This window comes from Leuresthes tenuis, unplaced genomic scaffold (assembly GCF_036924035.1).
Source record: "Leuresthes tenuis unplaced genomic scaffold, fLeuTen1.0.hap1 SCAF_24, whole genome shotgun sequence".
Lineage (NCBI taxonomy): Eukaryota > Metazoa > Chordata > Actinopteri > Atheriniformes > Atherinopsidae > Leuresthes > Leuresthes tenuis.
This window is the reverse complement of record NW_027325378.1, coordinates 14,739,106-14,753,983: the sequence shown is the minus strand read 5'-3', so window position 1 is coordinate 14,753,983 and position 14,878 is coordinate 14,739,106. Positions and strand designations below refer to the sequence as shown.

General features: G+C 38.5%; 1 protein-coding gene across 2 annotated transcripts in view; it reads left to right on the top strand.

The window, feature by feature from the left end:
* Positions 1–14,878, top strand: part of cntnap2a (contactin associated protein 2a) — a 304,756-nt gene that overhangs the window by 251,325 nt on the left and 38,553 nt on the right. For both annotated transcript variants that reach the window (XM_072378428.1, XM_072378427.1), the window contains exon 18: positions 10,506–10,676. In XM_072378428.1, the coding sequence (XP_072234529.1) occupies positions 10,506–10,676 (171 nt within the window). The remainder of the gene's footprint in view (positions 1–10,505; positions 10,677–14,878) is intronic.

Here is a 14,878-nt window from a genome sequence, read left to right as displayed (position 1 = left end):
AAGCCGTACAATTTAAAGAGGGAAAAAAAAGAAAATTAATTTATAGAAAATTGCTTTCGCTGATTCAAGATCAAGCATTATATTGGGACATGTGGAACAGACAGCCAGGTTCTGGTATGTATGCAAATGTCAATTTTGGTTCAGGAAAAATACAAAGATTAGAAATCTAACTCAAAGCTAACTCTCCCCGTGCTTCTGAGTTATCAGTTAGATCTTAGAATAAACTTTAGAGGGGCTTGCATAGGAAGGTGAAAACATTTATTAGCTGCAGATATAAAAGCTTTGAATGAGGCAAGTGGACTACCGTTACACTAGCTTAATTGAGAAGCAATAAATGTGTTAATGACCTTCTCCAAGTAATCTGCGAAAGAGGAGTGGTTTCATTTTCAAACTAATTCTCAGCAGGTTGTAAAGATACAGCTGCATAACCTTTTGTGAAGGGCTCATCAAAGTTTGAATGAGGAGAGCACCTACATTCTCTTTCATACAGCTCTTATTAGAACTTCCCATTTTGCTGTTTTTATCACTTTTGAATTGTCAGGGGAGCAAAGAAGAGTTCTTTAATTTGATGTTGTAGTGAACAGTTAATGTAATCCAGCGAGCTTTTGAAATTAATTAAACTATTTATTCACTGCAAAGGTAAATTCTAATGTTGTAGTAATTTATTTATTTTTATTCAGTCAGTATAAGTTGTCGTTGTGTATGGTTATTGCTGCTTGCAGGTGTGATCTCTGTTACCATTCTGTTGCAGCAAAGCTGAAGAGGCCACTTACTGAAAACACTTGTTTGTTGTTTCAACACTACGTTATATAGAGGGTGAGCAGTGTGGTCCGTTATGTTCATCAACTTGTGCAGCATTCCTCTTTCCCTCCTCTGCCAGAGGCCTAGAAGCTTGAGGATTCTACAACCTTTGATGTTGTTCCAAGGATCTGCTAGAGCTATTCTCCCAGGTTGAGGATCACGTCCCTCAGCGCTCCAATTACGACAGTTGCCTTCATTTCCCATATCTTTTTAATTTCCTCCTTCTGCCTTTGGTATTTTTCGATCTTCTCATGCTCCTTCTTCTTGATGTTGCTGTCACTTGGAATTACTATATCTATCACTACTGCTTTATTCTGTACTATTATTCTACTTTGGGACCAATTCATACTTAGCACAGATGTTCCTGTAATGAATTATATATCTAAGAGAAACAACCTAAAACTATTCTGGAATAAAGACAAAATTCATTCAAGAGTGAATTAAATAGCATTGAAAAGACTGCATCGTCCAGAATCTAAGATAATAGTCTAGACAGACAAGCCTCAGCAGCATGTAAGAGGCTGTATCTTAAACTCATGATACTCTGGGTTCCAAAAGGTACATTCTTCTATCTGATGGGAAAAACATTTTCAAGTTGTTGGTCCCTGTGTCCTGCAGCCTTTCACCCTCAGTGAAGACATTTGAAAAGTCACATTATTCAGAAAAAACAAGCCACTATCAGCTGTCATCATCACAATTGATATATAAAGATATGTAATTGTGGAAAAGTGAAAGATCCCATGAAAGCAGATCACACACAAATAAGGATTTGCAAACCTCAGTTCAACAGACCATTCATATTTGTTTTCGGCTTATTGTAACTGCACAAAAATTCCAGAGGTCCAGGATTTTATTCTGTTATCATTAAGCAATTAAAGGAGCGCAACTGTGGTGTTTGTCATATTATATCAGCCCCTTTATGTAACTTAAACATTTCAGTGGTAACGGGTTGCCCAGTGGTGTGGTGGTTAGCACACCTCACCTCACAGCATGGATGCAATGGTAGCTCACACAAACATTGAAATTCAATGCTTTGTAATTTAATACGTAATTATTTTCACTCTTTTCTTTTGACTGTTTCTTTGTCCAAAATCCCAGTGGAAATTAAAGGCCAACTAAGCAGTAAATGTTTGCAAACACAGCATTCGAACTTGGCCAGTCCAACCTGCTCGACAAATCGGAGTGTGTTGATTAAGTAAAGATGGATTGCAACCATTTGTAGGGCAAATATGTAAAACTATGTAATTTCTCCATTTGTTTTACAGCCATTACATTCTAAATGTGTATGTGTATGTGTCTGCCTCCCCATCATCTGGTTCGTTAAGTCCCTGTAGTTGCACTTGTTTCTCAGGTAAACATCAGATGTCAAATACAGTAGAACACATATCCACTGATTGAGGGGCAATCCAATCCTTCTTTTTTTTCTATCTGGCTCTTGTAATCATCGTTGCCATGCTGCTCTCAGTGGGACTTTGGGTCAGCTGGAAGACACTCCTAGATCCTGCAGGGCTGCAATATTGACAACTTGTCTTTTCGTGCAACTCGTGTTCTGGACTGTTTCACTTTGTCCTGAATCTTCCCACGCTGTGTATGGTGTTTCTCCTTGGTCTGCACAAAATCATTACATCACATCTGTAACGCCACACTTTAGAATTGAAATGTCTCTGAGCTTCTGGTTGATCTTAGAGGGCTTTCACACAAATTCATTATGGCAAAATATCTGCAAGCAATGGCAAAATTAGCCCAGTGACATAAAGCCAAACAAACCCCAAAGGAGTAGCTTCGACCATGAGGAGTTATTCTGTAGCAGAAATATTTTTTTTCAAGATTTTTTATGTGAGGGCTGTTGGTGTCGAGCAACTTTAAGATCACACAGGCTGATGTTTGTCAGCTTGTCAAGATAAGCCACTATCCTGCCTCAGAGAAACACATTGTGGATGTCTTCTGTCTGTTTGCGGTGTCTGCAGTTGATGCCTGTTGAATGAACCGGAGGTACATGGCCTCTGTGTGTTGCACTGAAACCCTTTTGCCATCTTTGGAGGAGCTAAGAAATTGCTTTGTTTGTTTAAAATGACTCTGGCTGGCTAAAAGTTTATTTTTTTTCTTATTGCAGATTGTGGCCGGAATATAAAACTACGATAAAAGACAACAGTATATGTTTTCCTGTCTATTGTCCAGTACTGATCAGCTGATACACCGGTGTGATTCCACCTTTCTAAATGTGTTACCTTTTATAAAGATTCATACCCGTATACATTTCTCAATTAAGTGTTTCTGTCTTTGGGATTTCACTGACTTCTTTGTTTTTCTTCCTCTTTCGAAAAAATAAACTGGTTGAGCTTTACAGCACCAGATGTTTTGTTTAAAGTGATACCTTTGGAGCAGAAAAGCAAATATAGATATTTAGTCCAAGGCAACACGTTCATTTAAATAATAATACTTCATAGAAAAAAAATGTAAAAGTCCATTAACTTCCCCTTTTTTCTTTCTTAAGGGAAAACATAGAATGAGGTGCAAATGAATATAGTCTACAATACCATAAATATGTTTTTTCACCTTTCTCTTGAATTTTATTCTCATTTCTGTTTCTATGAGTCCATCCATCAGTTTGTTCTACAGACAGGAAGTGGCCTGGTTATGTCAAGGGTGCAGAACATGACAGAACACCTGCCGTTCTTCTTCCCCAGTGTCACGCTGATCATGGTGCCTTCATCAGCAACTCGGTGCCACTATTACTAATGTCCCTTCATCACAGAGATGAATTTCATACAAACTGACCATGATTTAATAACCCATGACATCACATCTGTTTGTGTGAATAGGGATCCATTGTGTAGGAATGTGTGGAACACCATTACAAAAGATAGATCTTTCTGTCACTTGACTGGAGCCATATTTCCATTGTCTTACCCTCTTGGCACTGCATGAGTCTTTGTGTCTGAAAGAGATTAAGAGAGCCATCCTCTTTTTTATTGAGTGACCAAATTAACAAAGTTTATAATGAAGATGACTTTGAGGTATGTTTCCCATAGTGCTGGCCAAGACACCAGAACATGGGGCATACATTATACATTGGCCCATTAAGGCAAATTAAATGTGTATTAAAATTTTCACACGTGAATAGGTACTCCGTGTATGATTGATGTTTTTCATACTGTGCATGGAGCTCTGTCTCAGTGAGAGCAATACCGATTGGCTGCCATATAATGGGTTTTCATAGGCAAATGACAAATGTCTTGAGCAGTCAGGAAAAGTTTTAGTAAGGTGGACTGTGTGCAAGCGCACATGCACACTTTAGTGAGTCTGTTTTTCTCTGTCTGTGGTAGGTGCGCAAGCATTAGAGTGCAACTTATTGTGCATGTGTGTACGTGCCTTATCATTAATGAAGCTTCTTTCTAAGGCTAGTTTAATGGCATTCCATACAATCACAAGCAGACAAGGAGAAATCACTCCCATTTCTTGATGTTAAAAGGGTTTGGACATTTTAATTGATGGAAATTAAAATAAGAGATAGCAAATTAAACAAAGCAGGAAATACATGTGCATTCTATTTTTACCACTCAGTATACCCATATGAAGTTATACAGAAAAAAAGAATGTATTTCAAATGTTTTCATATTGGGCTAGCAAGGGGAGTGGGGTTTCTCTGTTTGAATCTTGACCTTTCTGTGTGAGGTTTTCCCTGTTTTCCCTGTTTCTGTGTTTGTCTCTGGGTGCTCTGACTTCTTTTCACAGTCCGAAGACATGTGTTTTAAGGGCACTGGCAATTCTAAATCAACCGTTGGTACAAGCATGAGAGTCTCCTTGGTAGTGAAATGAAAAAAGAAAAAGAAAAAAACAGTCACTTCAGACACAATCACTGGCACCCTTTTGACAAGAGAGCTGTCTGAAAGCATTAGAAATGCTTGAATCAAGTGACATAACATTTCTGAAAAGGCTACAAGACAAACGCCAAAGGTTTTCAAATTCAACAACAACATATAATGTAATCAAGACGTTTCCCAAAGCCATTAAGATGCCCCAGGCTGACCTGGAACAATCTGAAGTCATGGTTCCAGCCAAAACCATACACTTCACACTGTGCCAAGTGTAGCTCTCAGGAGCAGGTCCAAGGAGCATTTCTGATCAAAGAGCACAACTTTTTAAACAACTACACACAGAATAAGATAGATTACAGCAGATTTGCTGCTTCTGATTCTGGAGGCACTGAATAAGTAGCAGGATTGATGAAATCAGAAAATTATCAAGGCGAAGAAAAGTGTCAGAAAGCTAGTCTTTGGTTGTTCATCAAAGATAGAATGTTTAAACTGTCCAGCAGCAGACTTCACCTTAATCTGCTAAAAACCTTTGGAAAGAGTTGAAATCTGCCATTGCGAGAAGAAAAGACTGCCAGACATGAGAAAGAAGCTTCTTATTCTTTTTTTTTTTTTCTGGCTGAAAGAAGTTTCTAGAAAGCTAGAGACTTGTGACTACAACTCAAACCTGTCCCATGATGGTTTAAATCCAGCTCACCTTCCCCGTCAGTAGATGAACTGTCCAAAGCGTTTTTGTGTCTTTAGTTGTTGGGTTTTTTTATTTTAGTGATTATAGCCATTTTATGACACTCATTTGATATTCAGGAGTTCCCATAATTCTGACTAAGACCGTCTATCATTAAGGGAGACATTCACAAATTTTGCCTTTTAAAATCGAACATACAATACAATGAATTCTACCAAAATTATATATCTTGTTAATTTAATGTAAATCAATTGTAAATAATATTCTTAAGCAGTTCAGTTCCCATTTTATGAACTTGATACCATTTTATATGCACCATGATCTTTTCCAATCGAGGCTCTAACTCATCTTCATTCTGCCTCTCTTTCTTTCAACATATCACTTGGGAGGCTTAACAGTAAACTGTCATTCAAGATTCATGTACAACTTTTGACTTTCAAATTAATAACTTGGCCCTCTGTAGAGAGTTGTACGCTGTCTTTTTTTCTATTACCATGAAAATGTTGTTTTACAACTTTAATATCAGCACTTGATTACAGAGTTACGCGACACCGTCATTCACCATGATTATTTTTGCAGCTAAGCCCCATTTATCATATTGTATGACAAATTACAAACTTTGTAGACTTCATGTTGACTTTATCACAGTATCGCTGGCAAGAGGTAATAATCAAGCAGTGGTATAGCTCTATAGCCCTCTACTGTCAAAATTGCCCACGCTGCCTCATACAAATCCTAAAACTGCGGTTCATAACTACTGCAGTGCACACTAATCGTGGCAGGATTAGTTTCCAGTGATATTCACCATTTAAGAAGAAAGAACTGCATTCAACCTCAAGCAAATTTTTTTCATTTCTCTTGGCAAGTTAAGCTTCATTATCTGACTGAGTTAATGAATTGTGTTTTTTCTTTGTTCGTTCTTTTTTCGACTGTGCTCATCAGGTATTATTCTTTAGATGCATTAATAATTTTTTCCTTGCTCTAAGATACTTCTTGAAAAAAGGGCTCAATTGCCCCGATTGAATGTTCATGACATCGTCATTACAATTCAACTCCAATCTCTTATGGGTTTTTTTAAGCATAAACACTAAAAAAGATCCATGCAATGACAGCTTGTAGAAATAATTAGGTAGAAAATAATTAAAGCGTTCTTATTTCTCCTTCTTTCATATCATCTCTCCGCTTGTACGACTCTTAGCTCTGACGGTTCCATGCTAAAAATGTATGACAAGCAACTTAATTGTACAATAAGATTGATAAAAGCTTTGCAGGTCTCAAATGACAGACACAAACTAATTACCCGAATATTCAAATGCTACATTTACCCTGCATATACTTTACCTAGACCATAAAATGACAGAACACAGATGGCTCAATTACACAAACGAGATTAAATACAGGTCTCAATGGAAATAAAAGAATGAGCGTGAGGAAGAAATATATGCTCCATGTGCCAGCCCCCTTAACTCGTTGCAGAACTGTATATATTTTCAAGTGTTTTGAACAGTCATATCTGAACCATGCCCTGAGGGGCACTTGGTGTAGATGAGGCCATTCTAAGCCCTTTGATGAGAAAAAATCGTTAACTAGAGGTGTGTGAACTGGAAGTATAGGTAGAAAATGGAAAAGTTAAATTAGATGTCACAGTGTGTTTTCTCTCACATAGCTGCTGAAATCAGATGAATTTCCAGTCATTTATATGTAACACTGCGAGGAGGATTCAAAGTGAAAAGAAGACATTGTTAATGAGCTATTATTGTTAAGTATGTGTTCTCTGCCTTCCAGCAGCATATATTTTTTGTATTTCTAATGTGAATGCTCATGTTGTGCATTTTACGTGTCTCTGTTTGTGTGCCTGAAAATGTCCGTGTTAATGACCTGTGGCAGTGCAGTCACTCATCCAAACCATCTGTTGGTATTGGCACATGACCTGTGTGGTCAAGCACAGACAGATGAATCATCCAGTTGGCTTTCAGACCCAGACTTCACCTCAAGCTCTGTCTCACATCATGTCAGCCTCCACAGTTCACTGAGCTTGTTCTTATTTCTCTCTCTCTCTCTCCTCTTTTTAACACGTCCCTGTGTGCCAATGCAGAGGTCAACAGCTGTTTTCTGGTTTTCACCTCACAAAATGTTTCAGTTAAATGACTCCATAGATCCAGGAATACAACAAATATAAAAGAATTGTAAAATCCATTCATTGACTGGAACTGGATCTTGCTCACTTATCGTCTCTATGATATGTACAGTACAGAAAATGATGTAAACACAGTAAGAATTCATCAGGCATTTTTCTCAACCATGTTTGAAATGAGAGACCAATCCAACTTCACAAAGCTGTGAAGGACTGACTGATTTACTGCCTGAAATATTCTAAGCAACTATATGTGCATCAAATATCACTTTGGCACAGACCTGAGCACAAGTGATAGCATTCCTACTGAGAATATAAGGTACATTCTTATAACAGTTGTGACTGAACCTGTAAACTGTAAGAGCATGAACATTATAAATCCAGATATCAGCTTAAGATTTGTTTCGTCTCTGTCCTCTATCACTTCAGAGCTTTTAGGTATCAAGTGTATTTTGTAAGCATAAATGCAGCTATATGAATATCCTTCTGTCATCTAGACAGCAGCACTCAGTTGTTGCACATGTTTCTTATTTCATTGTACATGTCTCTCATGTAATGTGTAGAATTGTGTTAGAGCTCACAATTCCACAGAAAAGAGTTTCTGAGACCACAAAACAGTTGCGTCTTTCTAAAGAAAGTTAGAAAAAGAATATCTGCCTCAAATTCATGTACCGATAATGTAATTGAATTGTATAGCAGCAGCAGAGCAGCTCTTCAGAAGAACTAAAAGTACATCTGAGATATTTTTAACCAAGCCAACATTGTGCACATTCGTGTACCAAACAGAGTCCAAGACCGTTCAGAAGAAGACAGTACAACAGGATGAGGATTTCTGTTTTGGTTTAGCATTACCTTGAAAAATCTATTGAACAAAGAGAGAGGGTTTGACAAAAAAACGAGGAAAAACATGCCTTTTGCCAACAATAGATCATTTTGCTTTAATGCTTTCTCGTCTATTGTTGTATTCACTCAAAGCCTCCACATGTACACATAAAAGAAATGGCTTGATTCAAAGCTTGGTGTGCCACATCAGCAGAAATGTAGAACTTTGGTTGAGATAAAAAATATTAGTAGGGAATTGTTGTTTGTTTGGTAAGCATTTTAATGTGTCACTGAAATGTGTGTCCCATTGCAAAGCCAAGGTGAGGCTGACAGGAGGACAATCTGAGGTTCATGATTTGGCTTCCAATGTTTATTTCTCTACCACTGTTTTCTTTGCAACACTGGGTTTCTATAAACTCCCCAATTCTTTGTCCTTGGGTTCTCACACATAGATCCCTTTTTTTTTCCTCTCCTCCAACTTTCTCCCAGTTTTCTACCCCTCCTTCAGGAATAAGGCATAATTGCCCTTTTTTATTTTATGTCTTTGGAAACCATATTTGAATCCTATGCTTGATGCTCTTAAAGTCTCATTAAGTGGATGCAAATGATTACTTGAGTACATGACACTTTTTCATCTTATCTCTGTTTGTGCTCATTTGTGAGGTAGTGTGTAAATCTGCCCGATAACTCAGCTCCACTTCAGCTTATTTCTTGTCAGTTCATCATTATTCTTAGTTCAAGTCCTGCAGCAAGTTCTTACAGTCACTTATACTGCATTTTACATCCATTAACTATGGGTCTTTTGCTTACCTTTCCTCTGTGATGGAGCATCATGATATACACATAATTATTGTTTTTTGTAGACTCTGCATGCTTTCTTCTGTTAGGCCCCAATTTAGCCCTGTTTTTGGCTGTGCCTCCAAATAGAGAAATAAACAGTATTTCAACTAATTATGAAGTCAGAATCAGGAGGCTGTTGTACGTGTGTATTGTTGTGTATGGTATTTGTGTGCTTGCCTGCTATTTGCCCTTGCCCCTTGTGGTGGGATGTGAGGCAATGAGGAGAGAGGATGAGCCCAACCCTGTCGTTGGAGGACGTTTATCACACAGAACCAGCAGACACAAACGCTGCTGGATTCCTGCACTCAAACATGCAAAAAACAAAAATAGGGTATACGCCCACTTACAAATTCTTCCAAAAAACAACTTTAACCGGCTATCTGGAAAAGTTTCTCCATTTTGAGAAATTGCTCCTTTTAATAGTTTTCTTTCAATAGAAGTCGTGTTCCATTTGGTTTTAGACTACAGGTCCAATAACTTGGGAATGTCACAATGTGAGAAATATCCATTTTTTAAACCCTTTTTGACACAGAAAATTTGACTTGTGCCTCCACTCATACCTCACTTGTGTACGCAGCTTTTTTCAGATGTGGATCTGAAGTCAATCCTCTGAGGTATCAAAGAGATCTCCCCTGTCTTGCCCTCCCCATAGCCCAGCTTCTCTTGATTTCTTGTTTATCTACCCTCTGCATGCCTCTTCTCTTCTTTTTCCATCCATTCTTCAATATTCGATCCTCTCACCCTTTCCCGGCCTCTTACCACTTCTTCCGTCATTTCTCCTCAGCATGTCCTCTCCTTTGCCCCCACCCTTTTCCCCATGCTCTTCATCTTCCTTGAGTGACGTGGGCGTGGTGAAGGGGGGGAGAAGACAGAACAGAAATCGCTTCATCAACCACAGTCTGATAGTTCATCAGCAGCCATTCAGTGTGCTGCTACTTTGTCTTCATTAATGTCCCTGGTTTCCCCTAATTCAAAAATCATTAGCAAAGTTATCAAAAATGTGCCATTATTGCCTTTTCAGGTCCTCATTTAAAAGAAAAAGAAATGATCTTCAACCTTCTGCTGGTTGTTGCGGAAGTTGCAGGAAATTGTAGGCAGTTAAAACCTCAAAAAAGAAATACAATTATAGGTGGTGAAATAGTTTTTACTAAAGAGAAATTCATGGAGCACAATTAAACAACAGACATGAGATAGTAGTATTTTTATCCAGAATAGCTTGATGGCTCTTGAATGAAATGAAAATGTATTGATAGCTATGTGAAATGAAAGCACTATAGTGGAATTCATTCTTCGGCTTATCAGATCAGAACGGGTTATGAAATGTTTGCCACAGCGTTAATAGAGGGTACAGCAGGTGTTAGAGAGAATTAACACTCAGCATTGTCATTGTTTGGTTTTTTTTCCACAGATAACTACTGGAATGCTGCGTCATTCACCACCCCGTCATCCTACCTGCACTTTGCAACCTTTCAGGGTGAGACCAGCGCTGACATCTCCTTCTATTTCAAGACAAGTGCGCCCTATGGAGTCTTTCTGGAAAACCTGGGCAACACTGACTTCATCCGTCTTGAGCTCAAATGTAAGATGCTTTAGAGTGACTCTATGCATACATGAGAGTCATTACTTTGTGTTTGTCTTTCTTTTTCTCTCACTCTTACGTTAGCTCTTTATCTAGCCAAGTGTGAGGTTTAATCGAGCAGTCCGTCCGGTGGTGTTGGGTGCGCCCGGTCACTCACATACACACTGAATCACATAATGGCTTGCACAGGCACACGCACTAGGAACAGGCATTTACCTTGCTGATTATAGCACACACTTTATGTGATTGCAAGACAGAGCAATCATTTATTTAAGGTAATTGGTGTGTGCAATAATTATGTCCATTATGAATCTCTGTTTAACCAAATCATCCATTTTCAGGGATGACATAACACAAAACCTCGCTCACACATACAAACACTCTATCACTCTCTCTTTCTCTTTCTCCAACTCTGAAAAAAGCATTTTTGTGAAAAGGTGCATTTATATCTCTTAGAAAAAATACCAAAACCTTTTCCATCACATAGAACATACACACTGATCCAGTGTTGTAAATTATTTGTATTTCAGTGTTCAGTGGATACAACACACTCTGAATAGACTAAAATATTCCCAAAGAGAAAACATTTGCAGTTTCACATAATCTCTTTCACTATCTGTATCATACAGACACACTCTGGGATTTAGTAAAAGGTTGTTAAAAACAACACAAACTCAAGTACTTAGATTTCCTGGGTGGGCCTGCTCCCCCATAACAATCCCTTTCTCCTAAGTGGGATAAAGTGGGTGTAAAAAATGGATAAATGAAGGAAGTTCCATCTGCTACAATTAACATGTTCACATCAGCTACAGGCTCTCCACTGTCGCTGCCAAAGCCCTTGGACAATTAAACAAATAAGGTTGCAGAGATATAAAAAAATGTAGCTGTCTCAAACTCTCTTTGAATTCTTATACAAACAAGGGAAACTGCATTCTTCCAGTGTCACTACTGAGAAAAATTCAAACATACATTATAAATCAACAACTGGTGAAAGTACTTCCTGATTTTTAGAGGGGAAACTATTTCCCTGAAACTTGGCTCTCAGGTTGGAGAGGCAAAAATTGGTTCCTCAAAAGGCTCTTTTTTGTCTCTTCTGCTTGTGAAAAGAGCAGACAGTTGTTCTGCAACAATGTTTATGTGGTTAGTATGTGTCAAAATGGTATGTGATCTGTATGTATTTTCACCATAAAGGCATTCATTTATTCAATTAAAACTGAATAGAAACTTGTCAAATGTTAGAACATGAAATGGAAGAGATGGCAACATAGGAGAGGCGAAAGAGACAAATTAAACACCAAACAATGGGACAGATTTAACAGTCTCCAAGCCCTCTCTGAGACTTATGATTGGCATGTCACGCAGCAGGCGTCTATGATCTGTTCCAGTGGCTCAAATTAAATTCCCTGCTGCCACAGTGGAACCATTTTCATCAAGAATTTTAAAATCACATCAAATTAATCACAGAGCTGCTTTGTGAAGGGGACTCCTGGCACAGCATGGCTGCCGACTGATGACTAATTGCATCTCATTAGAATTCAAAGAATCTTGAAGATGTGATGTCAGAGGTCCTTGTTGACCAAGTCTTCCAATCAAAACAAACATATAGGTTGTTTGTTCTAATGCTTAGATATGACCCATAACAGCATCTTGTATAATACTATCCCTACAGGGATGAGGAGGGAAATACCACACATATGATTGTATCCACATCAAAGCAGAAGTCATTCTCAATTCTTTCATTTAAAAAGCTGCAAAATCTTCATAAGGAGGATATGGGCAGGGTGGATGGTGGGTTTTTTCGACCACGCCCTTCATGTTATGTGAGTTCAATGTGATAGCTGCAACATGACAACACTTTACTGAAACTCATGTGTAACTTCCTGGTTGGGTTTAGGTAATAAAATTACTTTACAAGTTAAAAAATGATCATCATTGGTGCTTAAATGCTTGCAGTTTACAACAAGATCATTAAGCAGGATTCACACAAATGCATTGCTTCAACGCCAGATGTGGGTGGGCCTGATACTTGGAATTAAAGCTACAATCAGTCAAGAGACCCACGGTTAGTCAGGCAATTTAAATGGTTAGTACCTCTGCTGTTGCTTGATAAAGTTGAACTGTTCTCAACTTTCCACCTTAAACTATACTACCGCAGCTAAGCAACTGACACAGAATTAAGTTCTGCAATGCACGTTTTCACTCCATTCAAAGTGAAAGAGAGGCGAGACCATTGGCAAATGCCTGAAATGCTTAGATGTGTGAATGCTAAAACCCATGAGCATAGTTTTGGAAGGAAAACAGTCTCTTATTTCCTGCTGGTGTGCTTGGCCTGCCATTTTGTGTCAAAACGTCAACCAGTGAACAGATACAAAAATACAAAAATCGAATTTCCCAAATTCTGCCTGAAGCCAACACACTGATTGACATTATGTCAGTTGGTAGATTTTTCGCTTCATAAGCTTTTTATATTCTAATCTGAGTCACTCATACAGTCAAATGCAGGCCTTTTCATGAACATACTTACTCTTGCAGAAATAAGAATATGCAGTGATGCTATCCTGCACATGCAAAATGCAGAAAGAAATAGCCACAAGGGTTTGGTGTTTGACTTTAAAACGTGCACACAAAAGACGAAGACTATAAGTATTTTGCCTGTCACAGCTGCAGAATTTGTGTTAGTGTGTGTGCATGTGTCTCCTGAGGCTTTCAAAATGCCCTCGCATTGATTTCCTCTCTTCTCCTTGCTATCATCTCACATTTTGCCCCACAGCACATGTTTAGACACACAATTGCAAAATGACTCGCATGCACGTCCACACACATAAACACACACATAATCTCTGCCCTCTCGCCGGTGCAAAAACTTTATCTACCGCAATCCAGTCAGGGCATGAAATGACAGCATTAAGCTAGAATAGCATGGCTTTGTCATTGCAGATGCACAGAGCCTCGACACACACACACACACACACTCGCTGATACACTCATGAAACCTTGTAAAAAAGAAAAGCAAATAAACAATACGTAATATGGTGTCCTTAGCAGAGCCAAAGTCATATCCGTCTTTGAGTCTTGATAGTTAGAGGCAGATTTTTGAGACAACCCTTTTGAGAGACAGTTCTAAAGACTTATTCAGAACTGTCTGAAATTAATTGGTGACACTGCTTAGGACAGATAAAAAAAAGGTCCTAAAAACACAAATGCTGACATTTTGCATTCTCTGTGGCTCAAGGGAAAGCCTGTGTCATAAGCCATATGCCATATATTTCGAGTCTTTAAAAGACAGCACTCTCAGTATCTGTCTTAGCCAGAGGTTATATTTAAGTCTGATAACCAGGGGAGACCAAAAAGACCCAAAACCACACAGTTTACTTTTTAAGTTTAGCCTTAGGCTGTACAGCTTTGTCAGATGCCTTTCTGACTTCTTAATGCAATATCTAGTTTTCAACCAAAAAGAAAAGCAGTCAGTTATCACTAAAGCAAAATATCAAATAGCAGTCTTTATCTCACCATATCTGCTCTTCTTAAACACAGAGAAACAGTCGAGACTCTTGACATCGTTGCCTTCTGATAAGCATTAGGCAAGCAAGTTGTATTTCAAGAGCCCCTTTTATGCAAAGGGATGCTTAATTTTTTAGAAGTTTAAATTTTGCTTCAGCCTCAACAGCAGCAGGTATGTTGTCGCTGTCATTTTGGCACGCGGCTAAATAGAATTTCCACCCTTAAAAGGTACAGTCTGTCCAGCTCGCCCCACGAGTGAAAAACATAGAGGGAAAGGCTAACAAAGCAAATGAGACAGACAACAAAGAATTAGTAAGTATAACAGAAAAGAGATCGAAGAGATAATGCGCTGCCAGCCATCTGAAAATAGATGAGGAACAGCCAAATTGAACCTCACACTGGACAAACACACAAACATGCACATCCACACAAGCAGTGATCTTTCACACAAAGACATTCAGTCTCTTTCACTATTTATCATCATTTGTCTGTGCTGTGCTGTGCTGCCGCATAATTTACAATTTGGCTTTTTTGGCCTCCATATGAAAAGATAAATGCAAAAGTCAAATAGCGAAAAAAAAATGTGTACAGAGTTTTCTCCTAACCAACATGCAAGTAAAAACACCCACACTTACACTGATGACATGTATGTCGACTATGCAAACAGACGAGGCAAGCTCTGTGCTTGAGGGCGCTTTGGT